This window comes from Amborella trichopoda, chromosome 7 (assembly GCF_054954075.1).
Source record: "Amborella trichopoda isolate Santa Cruz 75 chromosome 7, AtrichopodaSantaCruz75HAP2 v2.0, whole genome shotgun sequence".
Lineage (NCBI taxonomy): Eukaryota > Viridiplantae > Streptophyta > Magnoliopsida > Amborellales > Amborellaceae > Amborella > Amborella trichopoda.
Window position 1 is genome coordinate 14,278,684 of NC_142342.1, and position 27,364 is coordinate 14,306,047.

Genomic DNA, 27,364 nt, shown 5'->3' on the forward strand with positions numbered 1-27,364 from the left:
AGTCATATAACCACCAAAAAATAAAATTAAACTATATAACGAGCAGAGAAAAAAAAATAGAACCTAAAAAATAAATATATACTCTTGTTGTGAATTTGAGGGTTTTCTTGTTTGAGCATAATCAAGAATGAAAAAGAAAAAAAGAAAATCAAATATAAATGCTTTCTGTAGATTTAGGATTAATCGTCTTTGAACTTAATCAAAAAAATAAACGACAAATAAAAAATAAAATCTCTTTTGTAGATTTGGGCGTTATGGGAAGCTCTCTGTAATCTTCTATGAATTTATCAAAAAAATAAAAAAAGAGAGAAGAAGAAAAAAAACAAATCAAAAATAAAACCCCTTTTGTAGATTTGGGTATTATGCGAGGTTCTCTATAGATTTAGGATTAATCTTCTTTGAGCTTAATTAAAAAAAAAAAAAAAAAAAAAAAGGACAAATAAAAAATAAAATCTCTTTTGTAGATTCAAGGGTTATGGGAAATTAACAATAAAAGAAACTCATTGTCTTTTAATGAGCTCGTAGCTTCAGCAACGCAATACGAAAGATGACGGCACGCCTTGAGCAAGGAGGACGAGCTTCGGTGAGAGGTAGAGAGAAAAAGGGGCTTAGGGTGAAGTTGGAGAGGCAAGAGAAGGAAAACAAAGGATTATCCGCACACGGGAAGTGACAGAAAAATAAAATAAAATCCCACGGATGTGATCCACACTCCTGAAATAAAGATTAATCCTAAATAGGATCATAAATGAATGAAAAATACATAAATATTACTTTTAAATGAACATAAATACAAGACACAAAAGAAGAGAAAAGAAAATGGTGTTTTAGGCCGAGCCCCCAGGCTCGGCGCTCATAGTTAGCGTCGATTCAGATCAATTAATTGCACAGTCAATCCCGAGGTTTTGGGTTTTTAACGAGACAGAAATAGGAGGAAGAAGGCCTAATAAGTCTGATTATTCGAACCGCCTTCGGTTTGATAGGGTAGCTTGAAGGGGTTAATAGTTTAGTTTTGGATTGATGGGTTTGGGTAGGATGGTGCTTGCTCAAATGGGCTCCCTTGGGGCTTTGACACAACCGCAAGCTTGAGCTTAAGACCAAGAGGTTTTGAGCATGGACTAGTCTCAAGATCAAAGACACTTGGGCATAGCCTAGGCTAAAAAATATCATGATTTCGAACCGGATTTTGGACCTTAAGCTTGGGCAAATTAGGCTATTTATAGGTAAAGAGGACCCAAGACAGCCTATAGGTCGGTTTTGTACGATTTTCGGGTCATCAAAGTTGTGGTGACATTTGGAGTGGTGTTGGCGATGTTTGAAGTGGTGTTGGCACTGTTGGGAGTAGCACCATGTCATTAATGCGGCAATAATGACAATCAACAACTATTAATTGCTCATTAATGCGGCCGATACGTCCCTGTCAATGTTTGACGCCATTAGCAATGGTGCCGGTGACTTTCTGACTGCCTTGAAATCCTGTTTTGTACATGTGTCATGTTCTAGTGACTCTGGTCTAGTTTTGATGGACCAATCACAGCTTGAAGTTGTTTCAAGTGACGTCAGCAACGTTTGTAGCATCACTAGATACCAGGTGGCTCGTCGTCTTGGTTGTACTGTTTTCTGATCATCAGCCAATAAAAATTCGACAACCATGGTCCATTCGCACTTCTGACATGTCAGTACAGATCTCCCATGTCTGCGGGTATGGACTGACATGTTAGTGCGCCATCTCAGTCTTGTCAGCAAGGATGTTTCCTGTTTGGTGGATGTCTTCGGGCCTGGCAGTGTTTGTAATGGAGCTGGCAGCATTGGTAGTGCCGTCGGACTTCTCGTCAGTCTGAAGCTCATGGGGGCTTGGAGTTGGGCACCGGTTGGACTAGTGTCGGTGCTATTGAGAATGGTGCTAGGTTTCTGCCCCTTTTAGCCGCCCATTCTGTGACTGAGGTGCCTTCGGTGTGCTGCCTTCGGACTTTTGATAGGGCTCTGACGGCCGTTGGGCGTAATGCTAGAGCCTTCCTTTATGGAAAATGCTTCGAAGTCAGGCGCTCTATCTTGCCTCTTGGTGCCTTTGGTCCCACTGGGGCAATGTTGGGTTTTGGTGGAGGCTAGGTGTACGTAAAGGGTTCTGGTGGGTGAATGGTTTAAAATATCCTGGTGGTCTGCCTGAGACATTTCAACCTATTCATAACTCTTTCAGTCCATATCAGGGTGACTACAGTTGCCCCTATGTCGCTTGTGTCTCATTCGAGAGGTGAGACACAAAGCGGCAAAGAAGCAGACCCCTGGAGTTAAGGATTTGAGTGGAGGAGAGAATCTAGGCTCTTCATCCACGGGTTCCTGGCCTCAAAAGGGACCCATAGTGCATGGTAGTCATGCTCAAGGAGAAAAGTTTTTAAAACAAATGCTAACACCGGGTTACAATTTGAACAAAAAAAGATTTAGGTTTTTGAAATGACATACACATAGGGAAGGTTTTTAATGAAATTCCAAACCGGGTCACCCCAGTATTGTAGTTTTGGAAGAGAGATAATTTTGAAAGATTAGAAATAGATTGGTTCGCATTTTAAACTCATGCGACCGATGACTCATCCAAGCAGTTTAACGTCGTGCAGTGATTGACGAAGTTAACCAGTTTAACATCATGCAACCATGGACGAGTTTGGAATAGAACTGCCCCTTGCGGGTATTTCCAGCATCCGTTGGGAAGGTTTTTTTTTTTTTGGAGCGACATTGACTCATATGATTACTTGGGGGGTCTGGCATCCGTCTTAGGTCGGATTGGGTCAGTTTGGAGAGTAGAGAGTGTGGTGATTTTGCTAAGGTTGCCAGTGATGTTCCGAATGTCTCCGAACGACATAAGGGTATTTTGATCATTTACTGACACAGGACCTAAGGGAATCATTTGTCCGGCTTGGCCCATCCCATTTTCGTACATTGCCTAAGATCCCTTGGGCACTATTGCAGAATGGTGAGTCATGGTTGTGGGCGACATTGGAAATGCTTCGACGACATTCTAAATTCCTTCATACAGGCAAAGGTTATTTTCGTCATTTGGTGACATGGGGCCCTAAAGGAATCTTCTATTATTTCAGGCCTACCTTGATTTTGGCTGATTGGACTTGTCTCTATCCCTTGGGCATAGAGTGTGTCACCATTGGTAATGCCTTTGGCAGCATTCCAAGCGTCGCTCTACTGTTATCGAGGGTTTTTTGGTCATTTGACTAGCGTTGGGCTCGAGAGGAATCATATTTGTGATCAACTACGGTCTTGTGCAGATTGATGGGTCTTTTCAAAGGACCCTTGGTGCTTGTGATGATAGGGCCTCTGCTTGCTTCTAGCGGCGCTAGCGACACTCCGAATGGCACCCTTGTGACTTGTTTTGGGGCCTTATATAAATATGGCCCTCATGAGCCCGAGAAACCATTTGCAGATTATTAAATTGTCCTGAGTGCTTTGTGACTTGTAGTCCCCTCGTCATCCTAATGTCTAACCGACGTGTTATTTGGTCTCAAATGAGAACACCCATGAGTTGTCAAAATCTTGGTGAAATCGTAAACTATTAACTATTGCTGGCAATGCTTAGGAGCCCACCCCCTTTGCCTTTCGCCCGGACCCAAGGCAAGGAAGCAATAGCGTGTTCCCCTACCTTTCCCTTTCCAAATCCGAAGGTTGTCCTTCTTGAGCTCGGATATTTGAAACATGGAGACCGGGGAAGACATTTTAAAGGCCATCTACCGCTTTGTGGGTAGTGCCTCCCTTCAAGCGTTGGGCACATTTTCTCTTCATTTGGGGAAAACCATAGCAGAACTTGTCGTTTTTGGTGTCCCCTCACGACCTTTGTTTTTGTCTATTTTGTCTCAAAATTCGATGTTCTAAACATCAGACAACTTTTAAATTTTATTTTTTAAAATTTTTTGAAGTAAAAATCTGTTCAATGTTGAAAATATCGGACCACTCAATACCTTAGAAGTTTTTAAAATACATGGTCTGATGTTGGAGACATCAAACCAAAGCTTTAAAGAAAAAAGTAAGATAGGGTATTCTGATATGTCTAATATCAGTTCCACCCAAATGCCAACTAATACTTCGTTGAGTTCAATGTTGGAGATATCAGATTAGCCTATTTATGGGGACTATTAGATTGGCTTATTTATGGGGTCTGGTCATTGGGTCGTTCCTATATTGCAGATATCAGACATGCATATTTTTCTTATCTTTTTATTAACTTTGGTCCGATGTTTCCAACATCGGAACATGTATTTTTAAAAAATTATGAGGTATTGAGCAACTTTGGACTGATCCCTATACTTTAAAAACCTAAAAAAACATAAAATGAAATAAAAAAGTAGTGGAGATGCTCACTCTACTTTATTACTTCAACTGGTATAATCTAGCTCAAAAAGAAAAGAAATTATATATGCAAATGGTACAATTAAGTCCCTCCAGAAGTATGCGGAAGGACAGAACATCACTGAAACCGATCCAGAACGAGATGCTCACTCTACTTTCTTACTTCAACTGGTTGCTTGTCAGAGTAATGTAAGACTCAAGAGTGATTGTCACAACCCCGCCCCCCAACCCTTATTCCATACTCGACAGAGGGTGATCGAGTGCGGGTTCGTGATTCCAAGGTAGCGTATGTCACTCAGGTCGGAGTGGACTCAACGCTCGGTGATCAAAGCAAACAATGAAAAGAACTGCAACAGTAATTCTAAGAACAGACGAATATTTAAATTTGGAGAATCCATACATCATTAAGTATTGTACTACATGAAATTTCTTCCTAAAATATTACACTTGAGTTTGAGGCATCAGGGCCCAATGTTACATTTTTCCCAAAATAAACAAAAGTTAGGGCTAAGCAGCCCAAACACATACAAGGTCATAATTTCTTCTTAACAGGGGTGTGACTTCGACTCCCAGCCGTAAACTACGTGCTTCTGGCCTCGACCTGTCGCTATTAATCTACAAGGAGGGGAGATACAATGGGATGAGCTATAAAGCCCAGTAAGTAGATCTAGGTGCTATGCATCGGTATTGAGTCTATCTATGTGTAATTATTTCCATTATAAGCAATCATAGTGCAAATGTCATACAAAGCAGAAATCGCATCAATGCATCTATTACAGGTGTCACATCAAAATATCATACTTATTATTCAGCCAATACAATCATTATCATTCACATGAATAATTCTAGTATTATCCACTCACTTAGTTCGCCTACTCTTGAAGTAATATCTATATTCATCAGGCCAAGCCAATTCCATTGTTTAGGACTTCTACCATCCTTCAGGATGGAGGACAATGACAAGTGGGTCACCCACTCTGTAATGTCCTCATACTCACGCACACGGTCCCCAGCGCGCTTTGAGGTCTCGATAGGCACTTACCTTGCAAGGCATCACTTACTAGTCTCATCATATGAATTTCGAGCCTCCCATTTCACTATCACCTAACTCCCTTCCATTTCACTTTTCTCAGTATAATAGTACCCGCTATCGATGAGTATCCCATCGCGTAGTAGTCAATATTACAATTATCATAACATGTTCAAGCATTAAATTTACTCATACTTAGTCAGTGCCTTATAACAGATAATTCTAATCTCATTTTGTAAGGTCTGAGTCTTGTTCAGAAATAACCAGCTATCATGTACACTTTGCCGCTTAGCATGGAACATCCATCATAAAAGGGCTATCACATGGCACTTACACTGATCAATTAGCATTCATGACACTTTATCACATTAGCACTACGGCATTTATCATGTAACATTTATCGTAGAGTTATCATATGGCATTTATACTTATCGGTTATCACTTATCACATGGTCACAGAGCATTATTCACATAACACCGTGGCACTTAATATGTAGCATTCATCACACGAAAACTACCACATGACACTCTCGCTTATCGATTATCAAGGAAAATACTTTGCCACTTTAGTTGACCAGTGAGTAGTCCAGTAAAAGACAATACAAGACAAGTACAGAATTAAATTTTGTGACGAGTAATGATGACGTACCCCTCTTCTTAGAAGCGTAACTCCCAATCTAGGGAGAATCTCAAGATGGTTCAAACATACAACTTTAAGCTTACACGTGGATCTTTAACATGGCGGGGGTTTGAAGGTGTTTGGACAATATTTGATAGGTCAAAAGCTCAGCACAAAGTGAGTGATAGTTGCTGGAATTTCCTGCAACTGTGAATTAATAATATACCCTCATATTTCGGGGCATAACTCTCAATCTACGAGGAGTTTTAAAATGAGTTCAACATGCAACTTTAAGCTCATTCATAGATCTTTCAAATGGTGGTGGTTTAAAAGCGTTTGGACATCGTTTAATAGGTCAAAATCTAGGTACAAAATAAGTGACAGTTGTTTGGAATTTTCTACAACTGTGGACATTGACATACCCCTACATTTTGGGGCATATCTCTTAACGCATATGAAATTTCAACAAAATTGAAATAGACGAGCATATCTTTCATTCAAAACCGGTTTGAGCCCATCTGGATACCGTTTGGCTTTTGAGAAGTTCAATACAAAAACCCTCACAGTTCTTAAAAATTCCTTTGCAAGTTTTGGTATGCTTCAAATACCCCATGACATCTCGCAGGCCATGATAAACTTTAATGCAAAACCTTATTCATGTTAAACTAGTCTTGCAAGTGATCTACTCCACAAATTCCCCCAAGTAGCAAGTTTATTTCCACACTCAATCAATCACTCAAACAAATTTTACTTAACCACACGCATACCCTTCATTCTATCACTTTACTTACTTCCATTACTTAAAATTGTTTACTACAATACTAAATGAAACATAAATGCTAAACCTACTTACTTTATGTTCAAATCTCCCACTCGCAGGCCACTTCAAGTTCCAAGCAATGGCTTCTCTGAGGACAAAAGTTCACTCTCACTTTGCTTCTTAGAGAGAGAGAGAGAGAGAGAGAGAGAATGAGACAAGTGAGGGAATCGGCGTTGGAAAGGGGAGGGGAGAGGGCTTAAGTACCCAAGGCAGGTGGGATCCACTGTAGCTGACAGGGTAGGTGAAAGTCATTGTGGTTGACCATGGGCGACGCTGACACGTACGACTCTGACAAGTGCAGCGCTGATAGGTACGACAACAGTCACATCTTCCTTTTTCACTCACAGCGCTATGCGCACACGGCGTGGCCTTCCTTTCATGCGCGATGATGCTCCACTTCACGGGCGACGATGGCATGCGCAGCGCTGGCTTTCTTCTTCTCTTCTTCCCTTTCATGCATGACGCTACTCACGCACGGCGGTGACTTCCCTTCACATGGGCACTACTCACCCTCGGTATGTCGTACGCGGCGTTACTCCTCTACACACACTGCGTTACTCCTCTATACATGTGGCGGTAGTCTTTTCTCTATACGCACAACGTTGCTTTCTCTCTCTCCTCTTCTCTCATGTGCGGTGACTGCCATGTGCGGTTTTAACTCATCAACACGCGTGGCAGCAAGCCTTCATTCTTGTTGCCGCGCATGCACCTCCTTCATCCGACTCTATTGCCGTGCGCCTCATGCCCAAGAAAATTTGTGGTCCTTACAGTGATCGCCCTTTTTTCTCCCTAATCCTGTCGTTTGGAGTTTCTTATATAGACAATTTCATACGGGAAGATTTCTTGCACCCCAATTTTTTTAGCTTTGAACTGTTATTTTCCCCTTATCCGATCTACAGTATCCTGGTCTCTTTATTCAAGTATAAAGTTCACTCATCCTTCCCGGAGGCAGTACCTTGCTCTCACCTATTCATCCTTATGCCCCTTAGAGGCAGTACATTGCTCTCACCTATTCATCCTTATCCCCCTTAGATCGTGTTGTTTGAATTTGTTTTTTCAGGTTATCTTTTTATTTTGAAATTTAAAGAAATTGCTTTTGATTTTTCCTCCTTAGCAATCAACCACATCTTTCTATCATTACAAATCACACCCAAATAAGACCTATCCTAGGCACTACTCAAATCAAGTTGCAAGCACATTTTTTTTATCTAGTAGTTGAAATGTTAAACATTGGGAGGAGCACATTTGCCATGAATACATTACATGTAATTGAGCCTCCTTTTTAAGAATGCTGCTTGGCATGGGTGAATAAGATTATTTACCTATTGGCAATCATTTTTCTGATAATCTTATAGAACACGTTACACGATTGATACGTCTAAAATCCTTCATGTGACTTGGCAAGTTTACTTTCGGAATCAGGCAAATAAAAGTCGAACTAACCTCCTTCGGGAGCTGGCTGTTCCTAATGAAAATCATTCAATGCCAAGAAAAGATCCTTGCCTATAACATCCTAGCTGAATATATAAAATTTCATTTCAAAACCATTGACATCTTTAATATTAGTGTTATTATGTTATAATATAACACCATTATGCTACAATAGTAACATATAATAGTATTATGCTACAATAGACAACCATTTTCACGTCCTTATTTTTACAAGGAATATATAATATAATATTCTAAACATATAATACTATTATAGTATTATCTTGAAAAATATAATACTATCTTTCATTCCAAAACCTCATGGTTGTCATCCACATTTTCAAGTCCTGGTCTTCCATCCTTTTTTTTTTTTTTGGGTATCTCCGTCTATTCCTTGTAAAGATAAGAACTTGAAAATGTGGAAGACAACCATGAGGTTTCCCAAATCGAGCGGAGCATCTCACTCATTTGAATTGTAGTGTCACTACATGTTTGCGTGTGGTTGGTATAGAGCAGAGCCTCTAAACAATGAGAATAAAGCACCTACAAATAGTGTCGAGAAATGTTGTTTCAATACTAAATATCTTTGTGATCGCCTTAAAATATATTTTCAACTCAAATTATAAAATTTAAAGCTTAAAAAATAGTGTAGATCAAGTAGATCTATGAATACTTGAAAATCTTGAAAAATGATGGTCCAAAATTACATTCCAAGATGCACTATTTCCAATACTTGAAATCCATTTTTTTCTGATGACCATGCATCTTGAAGTCGAGATGATCAATTTGAAGATATCTGGGCATCAAAACAACGTCTTTTAATGAAATTTTTGAGGTGCGCTCTAATTTGATTGTTTAGAGCCTCGCGCTTATATAAACTTTTTCCTACATTAAAAGAGGAAGCCCAATACTTCACCCCCACAAAATTTGCAAGTTGTAATGTAAATATGGTCAATGAAATTACATAACAAATTGAAACACAAACATGACATCCAACCAAATGGTTGTAATGTTAGGTTTGTGAATTCTGCGCTTTCAATCTTCATCCTCATCTTGGTTCCCTGAATGGTTAATTTTTTGAGCGAGGTACATTTCACCAACCTGTCAGATTCAAAAACACAACCAAATTAAAATATGTAGTTGGAATGACCATAAAGAGAGATGGAACTATGAACCATTGATTGGATAAAACACAAGGGATTGTCTTGCCTGCTCAGAACATGTGGCTTGATCAGGATTCTTGTCTTCACGAACCCGTAAAAGACGGGGGAATCGAAGAGATATGCCCTATGAAACAAAAATTGGCAATCAAGAGAAAAAGGAACTTGTAATTTTGATGTGAAGAGCATGATAAACAGATTATATGTAAAGAGTTGCTAGGATAGACAGCATGATGGACAGATTACTATATTTTCATAATTTTTACCTTGTTTGGGTCTATTACACCACTGGCTGCACGGTGGACAGGGCTAATACTCAAATCTGCAGCTTTGACCTCCCACACCTATAGAAAACTAGGTCAATTTAGTAAAACAGAAACTCATATTACATAACGCTTCATATACGATGACAGTCTGCCCATGGTTCAAGGAGGTCACAATCATTAAGACATCTATATCATCATAGTTTTTTTCCAATTAATTGCGGTTGGCTACATGAATCCGGGTCCACCATTCCGCTCTATTTAAGGTCATATCCTCTGTGAGGCCATAAGTCCCCATATCTTTTTGGACTACTTCCAACCACGTCCTTTTGGGCCTACCCCTTGCCCTTTTCAACCCAGGTCACAATCATTAGGTGTCAAATGCAAATTCTGACACTTAGAGTTGTGTCACAAAACTCAGGAAATTTTATTTTCGACTTTAGCCCAATCAACAGCAGAGCCTCATCATACCTGATTTACATCTAACAGCCAATAATGATTGTGATCGTGTACCAAAAGTAAATGGTCTTCTCGTAAACTATCCATTACAAAACACCTAAATTTCATGATTAGCATTTTAGTTAACAATGCCAAAAAAAAAGACTAAGAGCAGCACTACAATGACAGGAGTTTCCACATAAGTAATCATTCATTGAAATCCTTAGTAAAATATCAGAATGGGTGCATGCAAACGGTCGTCTGCTACTTGAAGAATACCTCCAGATATTGAGACCATAAACAAGTTAGAAAGAATATATATCCACATATTGAGAATTCAATTAAGATCTCCAAAGAACAAAGATGGAAGAGGTTTGAAATGCTTGCCAAAACTGTCCAATCTAACTGCAGTATAAGAATGAGGACGACATTTGCCTCCTCTCGAGAGAATAATGCAAGTATATTCTGCTTGATCGCAATAGTTCAATATTGATGCTACTGTTCTTGTAGCAAATGATTGATGGCCAAATCACTTTGGATCCAGTGTCCACATTAAAAAAGGAAACAGAAAAGCAGAAATAGAGCTATTCAGCATAAGAAGAAACAACAATACCTCAGCTGGTTCGAACCATACATCTGGATTCAATGTATCCCCATATCGATAGTAAGACTGAAAGGGTCGGGAGGAGGAAAAAAAATTAGAAAAAAGAAAGAAAAAAACTTTAACGGATTAATTTTAAGAAGAATTAAATAACTACCTTCGGTGCAGAAATAACTTTATCACGAAGGCTGGCAGAGCGCTCTTCGAGCATTGCTTCAGAAAATCCAGTGCCTGAATGACAAAAAATCACATTTCCATGCTACATGAACCTCCGTCAGGAAGCATGACTAGATGTGTTCAATAATTTATTACGATAGGATTTCGGGCTTGGGCTTGATTGTAACTAAGTAGTTGACGTTTGCAACATAGCATCTCCAGCTCAAATCCTATACTGAACTATAAAAAAAAAAATTGAAAGAAAATGTCTATAATATTCAAAACCATAAAGTGATTTATATCTACCAATTTTGCATATGCTCTGATACTCTTCATTGTGCTCATCATAGCACGCGAGAAGGAATGCACCATAAACTCCTGCAGAAGAAATAGATAGAGTGGTCTATCAGCCTAGAAAACAGACGAATGTGAAAAATGTAACAGAAATTATATGTGATAGGGCATTATAAAACTGTAGATAGAATAAAAACATGTTGAAATAATCAACACAGATCAGTTGTGGAAGTGGATAAATCATACCCAGAAGTGCATTCATAAAGCATCTGTTCCAGTAGTTACCTGTACGTTTTCCTCGACCATGAAATGCAGCAATTGGAACCAAATCAAGAGAATCCCCAACACTGTAGAGATCACCATACATCATTGATGTGCACGATGTCAGACATATCAAAATAATGTTTTGAAGAGATGAAACTGAAATTGACATTTAAATATTTAGGGCTAGTATGAACAGAAACAAATGCAGACCAAAACCATCTTATTTTTCATTTTTACCCAATAAAGAAAGCTGAACATTGTCCTTATCATATGAAGACCATAAAGATAACCCAACCACGTGGTTCCAACAGATAGGTCCCATATAGAGAGCCAACTGGCAAATACTTAACTGGTCAGAACGGTCAGAACCAACCAGCTAAAGTGGCCAATAATTGAGTGGAGATGCCAGTAAGACTAGTACACGGTAGAAGTTATTCTCTCTACAAAATAACGATAAAAATAGTCCTGACAACTCTGATCCAAAAAGGAAACTGACCTCAGACTTTCGCAAAAAATTGAAATACTAAGCCGTTCCCAGAATGCTGCAAAGCAACCCTTTGGACAAATTATACACCATTTACCTGTCCATATAATCCTTCTTCAATTTCAGCCAGTTATTAGACCTCTTTGCCGGCTCATATGTTGCATCTCTATCTAATGTCTTGATGATCAATCCTTCACAACTGCACCATTGGCATATACAACATTATAACATCAATGAGAACAACAAATCTATGCAAATGGAAGAATTGAGTTCCCAAGGTTAAAGCAGTAAATCAGCAAACAGCACGACAAATTTACGGCAAAACCTAAAATTTCTATTGTCACTATTTTCAAGTTCTGCGCATGTTCATGCACAAAATTTTGGGAAAACTAACAGAATAACCCCAAAGAAAAGTAATCAACAACCAACATTGTAGAAAACACGAAAAACCTTAGATATGGTAAATACTTCTGCTATTGAAGTAAAAATCACATTAGCAGTAGCTTGTTCAAAAATTTCGAGAAGGGCATATTAGCAATTTTAAATTTTTAAAAAATCCACTCATCATTGGAAAAGTCAAAAGAATCTTTTTAAATTTGAAATTGAGTTTTGGAGGAATTTTAAAAAGACAAAACACCATTCCTAAACTACATGAACTATTTATAGTCCAAAGCCATTTTTAAACACATAAGGATATTTTATGGACACGTTTTTCTGTAGTAAATTAAATAAGTTCACCATTATTGTGGTGTATTCAATAAGGATTATCAAACTCTTATATAAATTAAAAGCGGTTATATCAATACTTCAATGAAAAATCCAATTAACACTCCCATAGAGCTACTGAAGGATCTTGAGACATTTTTGGAGGGTTTTTGAGCCCCTAATTCAATAAATTTGGGCTTCTTATTGTGTAAGTACCACTGTTTACTAGACATGCAAATCACCACAGGTATCTCCATGCACTAATAGCATCATTTTTACTGGAATGTAAAACAAATAGAAAAATCTTTTGAATGAAAAATCTAATAATTATTTTAGCAATTGTCACAAATAAGAATCTCAAAGAGGAAAACTTAAAAGAATACCCAATAGTTTCTACAACCATCAGATCAACTATCAAGTATAGCAAAACTGTACAATAAAAAATTTCTAACCAATTTAATGATAACTGGGCAATAACCTTCATTATATTTAAATGCGGATATACCCTTGCAAATAAGTGAGGGTAAACGAGGGGAAAACCATGCCACACTCAATCCTCTCCATTGGCTATTGAGGCCCTCTAGATATATCATACCCATGAGACACATGAGAAAATCATCAAGCAACACATTAATACCATGACATTTGATAATACGGCAATGCAGAAAGTTAATTGGGAAGAATGGAGAAGACCTCTGGTTGATAGCATTATCAAGAAACTTTTGTATTTCTTCCAGATCATCTGATGTTATTGCAGTTGCAAACTGAAATTCACCCTCAACTTCTTGAAATGAATCATACAAAAGCTGCAGTGATGCACCAATTTCATGCATGAGATCTATGTCCTTAGTACATAGTAATACTTGTAAGACAGTGTCAGTTATGATTGAAAAATTTTAACAAACTTCAAAAACTAAGACAAATATACAAGCACTTCATACTATAGAATATGTACCTATTGATGATATGCATGAAGAACATAAAAAGGTTTAATTTCAAAATCAGAGAACTGCAACGTGTAAGAAGCCTTAAACAAGTATGTAAATTTGGACCGGCTCACAAATAGAACAGAACAGAAAGCATTATGAAACCACCATTTGACTAAAGGAAGTGTCAACACGAAAAATCTCAAGATGCAGGTAAAACTTTTGTACTTAAGACCATAACAATCAACCATAAGACAACTACAAAGCTTAGCTTTGTTTGAACACCCCCAAAATAAAAGTGATGAGCGCCAAAAGAATACTAATAGAGAAAATTTACATCCAACCCCAACATTGATCCCAACAGAAACCTCACGAAGCTCTCTCTCTCTCTCTCTCTCTCTCTCTCTCTCTCTCTCTCTCTCTCTCTCTCTCTCTCTCTCTCTCTCTATGAATTACTAGGGAATAACAAGCAGGAAATTGATTTGGCAGTTCTCTCTGTCTTTCCACAAATTACTAGGGAATAACAAGCAGAAAATTGATTTGGCAGTTATCTCTCTCTTTCCACAAATTACTAAGGAATAACAACCAGGAGATTTGGCACTTATCTCTTTAAATCAGTGAATGTAGGGTTCTATATTCAACAGATATTCTTCAATGCAATGTTCAAAATTTCGGCTGCCTGGAGGCAAAAAAGCCTAGTCGCCTCTTAGACAGTCTTCCTAGGAGTCTTGCGTACAGGTGCCCAAGGCACCTCCTAAGTTCTCGCCTTATGGTGGATGCTTTGGCAGGCACCTCAATGCATTCTGGCCGAGGCCGGAAATGGGCCCTTGGCCAGGGGCATTTTTGACATTTTCTTCCCCTTAAAATGGGGGAGAAGGGTTTTGGTGGACATTCTAGCCCCCCAAAGATCTTTGTGTTTAGAGAGTGAATAACTCTCAAAAATCTAAGATTTTTAGATTTCTATCAAGATTGAAAAAAATTAAAATAAATCCCATAACATTTTTATATAACCTTAGGGGTCACCATTGCCCTTTTGGGCAATTTAAAAAAATGAAAAAGGCCTTATGGCCCTGGGCGCCCGCCCAGAACTGGGTGCTAGGCACCCGCCCAAGTACATCAGCCCGGTTAGGGCCACTTGGGTCTAGGCGTGCGGATTTTTGGTCCAGGCCGCCTAGGCGGGTGCCTAGGCGCCGAGCGGACCGTTTTTTAAACATTGAAAAGAAGTCACCTTTTTGAAGTAATCCATGGAAATCACAACTCAATTCCTCAAATAAACCATTTATTACTCCAATACTATTACTTTCTATTATAGCAACTAAAAATCAGTGATATAATCCCAAAACCCATAAGCCCCCTCAATAAATTTATTAAGGACTTGCGCTTTTGGGGGGGTTGGGGGACTAGATTGCCCAACCCAAAACCCTTTTCCCCCCTTTTTAGGTGGGGGGAGGGGGCAAATACCTTTTTTTCCCTTGGTCGCAGGATTTTTTCTACCCTTGTCCAAGTTGTTTTAAGGCACCGCCTTGCGAGGAACGCCAAGTGACGCCTTGGCCACCTAGGATTGCAAGGATGCCCACAGGGCCTATATAGGTCCCCCATTAGGCGTTTTTGGTGCCTGGAATTTTCGAACAATGGTATGTCGTCAGTCGTGACAATGTCTTCAACTGGATCAAGTAAACAAAGTAATTTGGGCTAGAAGTATGGATCTTGACCAAATCATTGAATATGATGAATGATGATGTCTGTGATTTTTTTTTTTTTTTCAAGGGTCGCTAAAACTGCCCTAAGAACTCCACAGGGAGCCTAAACCCCTGCTCTAATTACTTCCTGGGAGCTCTAATCCAATCCTGATGGCCAAGCCCACCCTAGTTCCTTGGCGCCCCCACCTATGCCTTTTAGTTTTTGAGCATTGCATAGGTGACCTATAGTTTGCAAAGTTGGGTTTTTTCTTTCACACTTTTCAGTATTTTCTTGTTTCTTGCATTTGGGCTATCAATTCTGAATGTGCTCATGGCCTTATTGCTGCCCCCCCCCCCCCATCCCCCAAAAAAAAAAAAAACAAAAAAACAACTAAGTTAGTGGGGGGATTGTGCAAGGACCCCACCCCTCATATTAACTTGTAAGAAAAGTTTACCATTTATGAGATGTGATATTTATAGTAAGCCTCACTAGGAGTTTGCATCACTCTGTACATAATGACCTCACCACACTTGCTCCATATCACACAAGGTTGATTGGGGGTTGCTTCCCAACTTTCACATATTATTTTTTCTCTTCCATACTTTGGAGGGATTAACTTCTTTTTCCAGGATGCTATTCCAAATTTTCCATATCATCTCCTTTGTTATCCTAGGAAAGGTATGATGATGATGATCTTCAATTACCTGCTGATTTCTTTCTTCCCATATGACCCTAAATAGAGTAGGGAGAGAGGCATTCCGAAGCTTTGCTAGGAACCTTTTTTTTTTAACTTCTTTTTTAACCAATTTGTTAGGAGACTTTGGATGTCAAAGCTGGCTATAGTTCTTACTTTGAATCTCCAAAGTGATCACTTTCCAAATCTCACCCATAAAGGTGCATGTGATGAAGAAGTGATCATGATCTTCAATCTCAAATATACACAGCGGGCATCAATTACAATGGAGGTAACCCCATATTTGCATCTATCGGAGGTTGATAGCATTTGTTTTTCTAATCTACCCAAGAACCATGGGGCCCTTAGTGTGTTAGTTTCCCCATGTAGTCTCAAGTGTTTTATTTTGACACCAAGTTTTCTAATGATTCGATAAGAGTTCTTTTTGAGATAATTTCTCCATATTCACTAGGCACACATGTGAGCATATCGTCAATCATGTCTTTGTATGTAGGTAACCTTATCCAAGATTAACTTCCAAGCCCAAAACTCTCCTTCCTCTTATAGGAAGGAGAAGCATACATGTATTTAAGATGGTTAGAGATCTTCCAAGGCCCAAATCCCTTGTGATTTCCTCTCCATACAAGACATACAAGAACCCCTAAGATTGATAGAGATCTTCCAAGGCCCAAGTCCCTTATGATTTCTTCCCCATACAAGTCATACAAGGAGTCAAGGACCTCTCATTAAGGCATGGATCAAGCAGGAAACCAATTTTAGAGCCATCCCCTAATTCCTTGTCAAAAGAGAGAGAAAAGGGTTTTAAAAGACAAAGAAAAGGTTTCTTTGTTAATGTTATGGAGCTCATGTCGAAAAAACCGATGCAGAAACTAAACTTCTAGAAAGAGAACAATCTGGGGACTCACCGAATCAGTGAAGAGCACATATGCAAGACACATTTTCCTGGAGCACTGAAGCAAGAGGCTTATAAGCTAGGATTGGAGAACAACTGCACAAAAAAAAGAGAGAGGGGGGGTGTGTTTCTCAAAGAAGGGAGTGAAAGAGTAATTTCATAACCATGAAGAGCTTACTAAAGAAAACTAGAAACCCCTATTATCTGCTCAGTATTTGATGCAGGGAGAGAATAAAACCAGAAAATTAACAATAAAAAGAAGGAAGGTTAAGAGAAAAATACCCTCTCTCAAAGGTCTGCAAGGGAATCCACCCCCAAAACAATCTCTTTCACGAGACTAATTTTTATTCAATTCATAGACTGCTTTACAATGAAGGGAAACCTCCCTATAAATAGACTAAAAAAGAAGATAAGCAAAAGAGAAAAAAAACCCCCACGCACTCCCATTTTTTTTTCTCTCTTCCCTATTTTCTCTCATCCCTATCTTTTCTCCCTTAACTTCGCATGCTAATAGATAGCCACGTTTTTATCAAAGCAAAGCCTCCCACGTTTTACACAAAGCCTTCCTCTTGTGATAAAGATAAAACTCCCTTACTTTTAACATTATCCTATTTACATCCCAAACTAACTAACCCAATCAATACAAGATAAACACAAAAAAAAACTCATGCCCTCCTAATTATCCTTGCGCACTCCATATTCTCATCAAAATAATAAAACTTAAAACAACCCTAATAATCCCCCTTATTACATCAATGCCCATTTCTTTTCCTCTTGGGTTTTACAACCCTTCCTAACCCAGTCACGAAGGGGCATGGCTGCATCATTCCCCCCCAGTTGAAAGGAACTCCACTCTGGTGAGTTGGCTTCAGTATAGACGCGGTATAAGTCTAGATCCACTCTTTTGAACTCTTGCCCAGAATCCACGTGCTATCAGAGTATGGCCTGCCCTTCCATTTGACTAGAAATTGGCGATAGGAACTTTTTCAAGTTTGAAAGCTTTCAGTCTTCAAAGCTTGCTCAATTTCCTCCTCTTTCTTTCTCGGTAATTGCTTCATCATATTAACTACTTCGACTTCTAGAGGGTCTCCTTGAAACTCAAATAAGTCAACAACGTTAAATACCGGGGAGATATCCAATGCCTTTAACAATTCCACCTTATATGCATTGTTCCCATATTGCTTCAAAATGCAGCAAGGGCCCACCTTCTTGGACTTGAGTTTATTATAGGTTCCTAAAGGAAACCTCTCCTTTCGTAAATACACCATTACTAAGTCCCCCTCCTTGAAAACCTTTTCTCTTCTATGCTCATTTGAGGCTTTTCGATACTTTGCATTGCTTTCCTCAATTTTCTTTTTGATTTGAGCATGCAAATCTCGAATATGTTCAACAAAAGCATTGGCATCTTCACTGATCTTGCCTGGCATAGGTAATGGCACTAGGTTCAGCACATGATTAGGCGTCCGCCCATTAACAATCTCCAATGGTGATTTTCCCGTAGATCGATTTACTGAACTGTTGTAGCAAACTAAGCCTGGGGCAAAGCGAGGTCCCACTGAGATATGTTATCACCAACAATACTCCTTAAGAGGTTACCAAAGCTCATATTCACTATTTCGGTCTGCCCATCTGTTTGAGGATGATAGGCGCTGGAAAATTGAAGTTTAGTTCCCATGCGCTTCCACAAAGTGCGTCAAAAATGACTTAAAAATTTTGTATCCCGATCAGATGTAATAGACTTAGGAACACCATGTAGCCTTACAATATCTTTGAAAAAGAGATTCGCGATATATGTAGCATCCATAGTTTTCTTACAAGGAATAAAATGTGTCATATTGGAAAATCGATCAACAACAACAAAAATAGAGTCCATACCTCGTGTGGTATGTGGAAGTCCAAGTACAAAGTCCATACAAATATCAACCCATGGGGCATCTGGAACAGGAAGAGGGGTATAAAGACCTGCATTTTGTGTGTGACCTTTAGATACTTGGCAAGTCCGACATCAGGTCACAAATCGATCAACATCTCTCCGCATACGTGGCCAAAAATATTTTTCTCCAACCCTAGCCATAGTTTTGTCCTTCCCAAAGTGCCCACCTAATCCTCCACCATGAAGCTCCATGATTATCTTATCCCTTAGGGAGCAATCAGGTATACATAACCGCACACCTTTAAATAAATAACCATCATGCATGAGATACTCACCCATAGGGTCTCGCCCATCAACACACCTTTCAAGGACCTTGCTGAAAATTGGATCAACTTTATATTGATCTTTTATCACTTCAAACCACAACACTTCCATAAACAAAGTTCTAAGCAACACTACCCTTGTACTTAAAGCTTCAGCTGCCTTATTTTGGGTTCCAGCTTTGTGCTTTAATAGGAAGGTGTATTCTTGAAGGAAGGTCATCCACTTAGCAAGTCGTGCATTCAACTTCTTCTGGGAACTCAAGTATCGAAGTGCTTCATGATCTGAATAGAGAACAAACCACCGATGAATCAGGTAGTGCCTCCAATAACGCAAGGCTTGCACCACTGCATAAAAATCGAGGTCATAGACCGAATACTTCTTACGTGCCTCATTCAATTTCTCACTAAAGAAGGCCACTGGTCGCTCCTCTTGACTTAAAACTGCCCCTATGCCAACATTTGATGCATCAGTTTCAACCTCAAACACCTTAGAAAAATCAGGTAAGGCAAGTACTGGTACTTGCATCATCTTTTGTTTAATTAGAGTAAAGCTCTTTTCACCAGCAGAACTCCATGAAAACTTTCCAGACCTCATACAATCAGTCACTGGTGGTATTAGAGTGCTGAAATTTCTGATAAATCGACGATAAAAGGTCGCTAGGCCATGAAAAGAACGCACTTCAGTGAGTGACTTTGGCATCGGCCACTCAGCTATGGCCTTCACCTTTTCTTGATCCACCTTAATTCCCTCAGATGAAACAACATACCCCAGAAAGATGACATTGTTCGTCATAAATGAGCATTTTTTCAATTCACAATAAGTGATTCCTTCTTTAGCACATCAAAAACTTGTTCCAAATGGTTAAGATGATCATGTGGGTTAGTACTAAAAACCAAGATATCATCAAAATAAACCACAACAAATTTGCCAATAAAAGGACGAAGTACCACAGTCATTAGGCGCATGAATGTACTTGGTGCATTAGAAAGCCCGAATGGCATCACAAGCCACTCATATAGTCCATCTCGAGTTTTGAATGCGGTCTTCCATTCATCCTCAGGATGAATCTGAATTTGATGGTACCCACTCCTTAAATCAATCTTTGAGAAACCTTGGCTCCATTAAGCATATCTAACATATCATCAAGCTTGGGTATGGGAAATTGGTACTTGATTGTGATTTTGTTGATTACCCGACTATCCATGCACATCCTCCGTGATCCATCAATCTGAATTTGATGGTACCCACTCCTTAAATCAATCTTTGAGAAACCTTGACTCCATTAAGCATATCTAACATATCATCAAGCTTGGGTATGGGAAATTGGTACTTGATTGTGATTTTGTTGATTACCCGACTGTCCATGCACATCCTCCGTGATCCATCTTTTTTTGGAGTCAGTAATGCAGGGACGGCACATGGTGACATGCTTTCTCGAATCAATCCCTTCTTAAGCAAATCAACAACTTGTCTGTGCAACTCTTCATGTTCCATGGGGCTCATTCGATAATGGGCCAAATTTGATAGGCTGGAACCAGGCACCAAATCAATGTGATGCTAAATATTTCTCATTAGAGGAAGAGCAACAGGTAATTCTTCAGGCATCAAATCTTTATACTTATCAAATAGAGGTTCAAGAGACCTAGAAATTGCAGTCCGTGCACAATTTTCTTTTGCAACCAACACATAAATCTCATCCATATCCTTGTTGTCCCCTTTTAATTTTTGCACATTAAGCAACTTCGAACCCTCATCTTTAGTGGATTTGGGTGTAGGAAGTTACTTCATAGGGTGGAATATAATATTAATACCATCCTTAACAAAAAACTAAGTGTTTGGCCTAGTTTTATGCACCATATCATGATCATAAAGCCATGGTCTACCAAGTAATATGTGGCATGCATCTATAGGTGCTACATCACACAACACTTTATCTTTATAATTAGCACCAATGGAAAAGAGATTAAACAACGAGTAAGAACTGGTACCTCAACTCCTTTCTTGAACCACTGAATGTGATATGGGCATGGGTGCTTATGTTACTTTGATTGAAGTTTATCCATCATCTCTTTAGACACAATAATTTCATTGCTCACACCATCAATTAGTATTGTGCATAACTTACCTCCTGATGTGCAAATTGTTCAAAAAATATTGTGTCGCAACCACTTCTCATCCTCGCTAGGTCTTGGGGTTGATAGCATATTTCGCTGGACAACTAAGGCTTCACCCTCTTCATCTCCATACAACTCCTCAACCTCACCTTTGAAAGACTCATTCCCTTCATAAGATTGGCTCGTCCCAATATCAGTTTGGCTTTCATAGGTGTATCTTTCATCGACTTCTTCTTCATAATTTTCTTCAGCCAAATTAACTTGGACAGGAAGTTGACGTGAGGGGCAATTGAATGCCATATGTCCAAGCTGTTGGCACTTAAAACACACTATTTTTGTATTATCACGAGATGTCTTATGTGCTCCCAACCCTCTCACAACACCACCTCTCCCCATATTAGGGTTTGGCCTAGTTGGAAAATTATGAGAGGTTTGGTTTCCACGCCCTATAGGTGATCTTCTAAAGGTTAAAGCTTCCTGCCCCTGTATTGAAGTAGATCCTCTTGTCACTAAGTTGTTTCTCCCATGGCCCAGATTAACTATTTCCTCTGCTTTGAGGGCCAAACTATAAGCATCAGACATCTTTTAGACGTCTTTGAAGGTCAATTCATTTTGAATGCCTTGATTTAGCCCATTCAAGTAACGACTTATTTTTTGATCTTCATGCTCTTGTAAATTTACCCTAGATGTCAAAATATATAACTCTTCAGTATAGTCACTTACTGACTTTTCACCTTGCTTGAGGTTTTGACACCTTTGGTATAAAGTTCGGGCATAATTTACCAGTAAAAATATTTGACGCATCTTTGTCTTCATCTTTTCCCACGAATTAATTTTTTCCTTGGCCTGTCGAAGACGATCCTGTTGCAAATCATCCCACCAAACCAATGCATAGCCAGAAAATTTTGTAGCTACTAATTTTACTTTTTTGTGATCTGCAATATCTTTGTACTCAAACACTTTCTCTACTTTACTTAGCCAATCAAGAAAACCATCTGCATGCAATCGACCATGGAACTCTGGAATATCAGTTTTTATTCCAGGTTCTCTTTCTCTTTTCAACAACCGAAGAATTCGTTCATTCAGTTAGTTATTAACCACGGCCACCCGGGGTTGGTTAGGAACAAGATGCATACCTCTCATCTCTGTTGCCTTGAGTTCCAACGCCGGTCTCCGGATTCCTTCCCTCCTGTAGCTGCGTGAATTTTTGCGCAATCTCATCTACTTTCGTAACGACAGGCATGAATTGGTCTACTCTCTCTGCTAAGGCTTGAATAAATCCAGTCAATACCTTTAATCCATCGAGGGGTGTCTCTTGTGAAGCCATCGAAACCCGCTCTGATACCAATTAATGCAGGGAGAGAATAAAACCAAAAAATTAACAATAAAAAGAATGAAGGTTGAGAGAAAATACCCTCTCTCAAAGGTCTGCAAAGAAATCCACCCCCAAAACAATCTTTTTCACGAGACTAATTTTATTCAATTCATAGAGTGCTTTACAATGAAGGGAAACCTCCCTTTAAATAGGCTAAAAAAGAAGATAAGCAAAAGAGGAAACAAACCTCCATGCACTCTTTTTTTTTTTTTTCTCTCTTCACTATGTTTTCTCATCCCTATTTTTTCTCCCTTAACTTCGCATGCTAATAGATAGCCACGTTTTTATCAAAGCAAAGCTTCCCACATTTTACTCAAAGCCTTCCTATTGTGATAAAGATAAAACTCCCGTAATTTTAACCTTATCCTATTTACATCTCAAACTAATTAACCCAATCGATACAAGATAAACACAATATAAACTCATGCCCTCCTAATTATCCCTGCGCACTCCCTATTCTTATCAAAATAATAAAAATTAAAACAACCCTAATAATCCCCCTTATTACATCATTGCCCCTTTCTTTTCCTCTTGGATTCTACAAGCCTTCCTGGCCCAGTCACGAAGGGGCATGGCTGCATCAGTATTTGATTGATGTTCTTTGCCCACTACTAAAGCTTCACGAATACTAACTCTTGTTAGCAATGACCTCATTTATGACCATGTTGAGGGGGCTCCAGTTTGTAGTGTCAATGCTCCAGGTCCAGCTGCTAGCTGCTCTCAAACAGGCTTGCAGCTGGCATAACAGGGTTCAGTTCTAAGATTGGATTTTCCTGTACCAATCAATCTTTGTGATGTAATGAGTCTCAATATTTTCAGCGGGAGAGAGAAGGGGAGGAAGGGTCGGGAGGAGAAAGAGAGAGGAGAGGTTTTGTGGGTTTTTGGGGTAGAGAGTGTGCAAGGAGAGAGATTTTTTATTATGAAATACTCACATAAGAGTAGTTTTGGTCGAAAATACAAACAAAAGCCATGTGGCACGTGGGGGATGTTCTAACAAAGAACTACAAAGCTTACCTGCCTTTGACCACCCCAAAATTAACGTAATACTATTCTATATGATGTTCTGCAACCCTTGCTTTGGAAACAGCAGATACTAATATTTGAGGCCTCTCCCTGTCACTCATTCTTCACGTCTCATGTTTTCATTCTAGTCATTTTTCAGCTGTATAATAATTTATAAAAATTACAATAACCTTTAAAGACTATATTATCCAAGACATGCAGACTAAGGTACGGATCAAAATACCTTTTCAGTCAACAATCATCAGATATGCATAGAACAAGTAAAATTAAAAATTACAGAGCCATTCACCTTTTGCATTCTTGTTTAGGTGACCCCTCGTTTCTCATGCTCAGTTTTCTTGGTTCGTACTTTTGTGAGAAGTCAAATGTTAGGCTTGACAAGTCTTTATGACTGATGACACATGTAAAACATCAAAGCAATCTAGATAACTCTTCACTAACAACAAGACTCCTACAGATGCTCCTGCCACCTTAATACATTCCAATTGATGAGATCTTGACCCAATAGTAGCAACTGTTGGTTATAAGCATTCCATGCTTCTTATTGATGATTGCTCAATTTTACATGTACCTCATGAAATCTAAAGAAGTGCCAAACTGCCCGTAATAAAAAGAATCACTCACATGGATGAGAGGACTTTTGGGGCTCCAAATAGGATTCACAGGCATTTCAGAAGAAATGAACACAAATAGTTGACTTGGTTGAAGAATGCAACACCGATAGGATATACCACGAGGGCAGTATTTTAAGTAGTCGTGAGTCCCGACATCGTTTAGATAAACGAGATGTTATTCGCTAAAGGCTTTGGTGGTTGATCAAATAGACAAATACTATATGGATGGAGGAGATTACGGAGAAGTATGTCATTGAAGGTGCTGAAATGTGGATTGGAAGATGAAAAGGAGGATATTTAGGGTTCCAGAAATCATAAGCAAGACAATAATGATCAAGGAAAGGCATTAGGGTATGTGGAAGCTGAAAAGTGAGGATATACAAAATTCCACAGATAATAAGAAAGATGATAGATGATTTGAGGAAATAGTATTAGGATTCATGTGCAGGATGGTTACTGATGTTGCTTATGGGTCGATGGGTGGTAATTATGGCCTTGCAGAATCAATTTTTGCAGGGCATGCACAGCAGCCCTATATCATTCCTGATCTGCTATACGCATGGAAAGGACCAAAATGTAAGCCATACGAAGATCAACATTTATGGCCATAATATAAAAGGGTTTGGGAAACAGAAGATAACTAGATCTCGCCATAATATACGAGGGTTTGGGAAACAGAGGATAACAAGATCTTTTTTGTTTTTTACTGTTAAGAATAAGATTTTTTTCAATATAGAAAAATGGATATAGAGGCGTTAGGGTAGGTGATTATTAGGGAGGTGGTGCTCAAGGCCATATAACATGCAAAAATAAAGCTTATTAAACAACCCAAAGAACAAATCACTCACAGAACTGACTCTTACGACAACCCCTCTCTAATCAGGAGGTGATCGAAATGAAGCTTATGATGGATGCACTGAGGAAACCCATAAACATGCCTTGGCGAACTAATTCTTGTCAGCGAATGGTGGCATTCTTTAAAGAAGTGGCTATGTGGAATTCAAGAGAATAAAATAAAAAATTTTCCTACTTTCTTTTATTACTGAGTCTGAATTCCCTTTACAAGTGCCACAATACACTACTGTAAACAAGAAATAAACTCGAAATACAACCTAGGATCTTTGTTTTTACTGCTAAATAAAATAAACACAATCTAGGAATTGAAAAACTAGCTTCCACTAACAATTTTAATACTAATAACGTTCCAAGAAATTTAAATGAATAAGCAAATAAGGACTAAAATAAAGGTAAATAGCATGGAAGATTTACTCAAATTCGCCTAGGGTCACCCCAATAGGACTTAGTACACTTCACACACAATTTCTTGACCGATGAGACACTCTCATCCTGTTGGCCTTGCTGAATTTTTTGAGCCTGAAAGCTTCTTTATGCAATACAACACAAACTAGGGTTTTGTGAGCATGACAACTAGGTTTCCAATACCCCTTTTAGCTCTATGGAACACGCCACTACATGATACCTCCCCTCAACCAAATCTAGGGTTGGGCGTGCCCCCTATCTCTCACCTTGATAGGATGCTACGAGCCACCCCTTGAGTCTTAAAGGGGTGTCATGCCATCTAGAGAGACGAAGGAGAACAAGAGAGAGAGAGAGGAGAGAGTGGGGTGTGGAGGACAAAGACAACAAAGAAAGAGGAGAGAAAGGAAATTGCGCGTCGAATGAGGGGTTTCTCCTTCTTATATAGGCCACAAGGGCCCCTAGGTATGCCCATCCAATCGAGACTAATAATGACCAATAGAATTTTCTTTTTAGGAAACCTATGAGGTGAGAGAATATTAAATCTAAGTCATGCATGCCATGACTGAGCCATAATGATTTAGACAAGAATATTTTGAAATCTTATCCCCTGAGTCTTTGACCCATATCCACTTCTAGTCAAACTAAGAGAAGACCAATCTTAAAGAACCTTCTAGAACTTATCTTTATCTCCTATAAAATTGTAGGAAGTCAAAAATAAAGATTTGTTCAAAGAATATTTCAAATAACTAACTCCCGCAAAATAAGGATATTGTATCCTTTTTAAAAGATTTTCCTTTAACTAACAAATTTAATAAAATAAGAAATAAACTAGAGAGGAGGGGGTCATGCTACCTCTTAGGTGAGGTGTGGGCGCCATGGGCTCCATGCCCCACCCAAGTGGTATGGCACACATGCGGGGCCGGATACAAGGCCCCACACATGCCCCTACACACTACCAAAATACCTAGAATGACCTATTTAAGGAATTTACAACTGGACTGAAATTAATTTTAAAAATTCTGAAAAAATTCTAAAATTGAAAGAAGCATTTCTTACACTCAAAATAAAATAGATAAATGTGGACTGATACCAACAATCAAGATAAGTGACGATCAGGGCACTCCACTTGACCCAATCATAGTTTTAAAAAGAGTTAGGCGGGTCCTAGGCGGCCTGGGGGGTCCAAGTCGCCTAGCGCCTAGGCGAGCGCCCATGTAGGCGCCTAGAATTTGGGTGGCCCAGTTGAATCCAAAAAGGATTCTACAGTTATATATTATATAAAATATAATAATTAGGTATTTAAGGCACATCAGAATTCAAAGTATAGTACACATTAGCACACACTCCATAAGCATAACCATAAGTCAGTCCATATCCAATTAAAACTTAAAATTTACCAACCAAATTATCAAACCAAAGTTACCAAATACCAAACCAGTGGAACTACAAATCAACTATCCACAAGACCACAATACACAACCAAAAGGAAGAAAACAAAAATAAAAGTAATACTTGAAGACTCAAAAGAAGCTTCAATAGTTCAATCAATGTTCAAAGTTTAATCGTTATTCAATATTCATCATTCATCATCAAAAAAAGTAGGGTCAACTGCATTTGCATCATATACATCGCCATCGGAGTCGTCACCCTCCTCGACATATTGGTCGTTCTCCTCCGTCTCTTCTGAATCTGCCTCTTCTTCCTCCTCTTCCTCCACCTCGTCCTCTGTGCTGAAGACCTAGTGGCCCTAGGATGGTCAGTTGATGTCCATGACCATGTCCCATGTCAATCCTTCATACCCCTCGACCTCATCATCATTAACTAACCACTCCATAACATTGTCCATATTTTTTGATCTGATGGGGTCTCTTTTAGTAAACCTGTCCTTCAAGAATCGAATATATTTGATATAGACTAGGTCATTGAGCCTCTTTGATTCAAGCATGTTCCATCTCTTTGCATGAATCTAACAAAATC

The 27,364-nt window shown here is 39.0% G+C and overlaps 1 protein-coding gene across 14 annotated transcripts in view; it reads right to left on the minus strand.

Annotated features, from left to right (window-relative positions):
- Positions 1 to 9,046: 9,046 nt before the first annotated feature.
- Positions 9,047 to 27,364, minus strand: part of LOC18428563 (DNA ligase 1) — a 35,469-nt gene continuing 17,151 nt past the window's right edge. For 11 of the 14 annotated variants that reach the window (XR_016059398.1, XR_016059396.1, XR_016059401.1 and 8 more), the window contains 9 exons: positions 13,306 to 13,418; positions 12,005 to 12,106; positions 11,445 to 11,506; positions 11,172 to 11,243; positions 10,867 to 10,940; positions 10,722 to 10,778; positions 9,674 to 9,751; positions 9,457 to 9,534; positions 9,047 to 9,348 (listed from right to left, as the gene is read on the minus strand). Coding sequence is in view for 8 of the 14 variants with exons in the window: in XM_088872216.1 (XP_088728342.1) it covers positions 9,283 to 9,348; positions 9,457 to 9,534; positions 9,674 to 9,751; positions 10,722 to 10,778; positions 10,867 to 10,940; positions 11,172 to 11,243; positions 11,445 to 11,506; positions 12,005 to 12,106; positions 13,306 to 13,418 (702 nt within the window). In the remaining 6 variants the exon portion in view is untranslated. Of the gene's footprint in view, positions 9,349 to 9,456; positions 9,535 to 9,673; positions 9,752 to 10,721; positions 10,779 to 10,866; positions 10,941 to 11,171; positions 11,244 to 11,444; positions 11,507 to 12,004; positions 12,107 to 13,305; positions 13,419 to 26,822; positions 27,354 to 27,364 lie in introns of those variants that run through there. The other 3 variants (XR_016059400.1, XR_016059399.1, XR_016059397.1) reach the window with 2 other exon arrangements.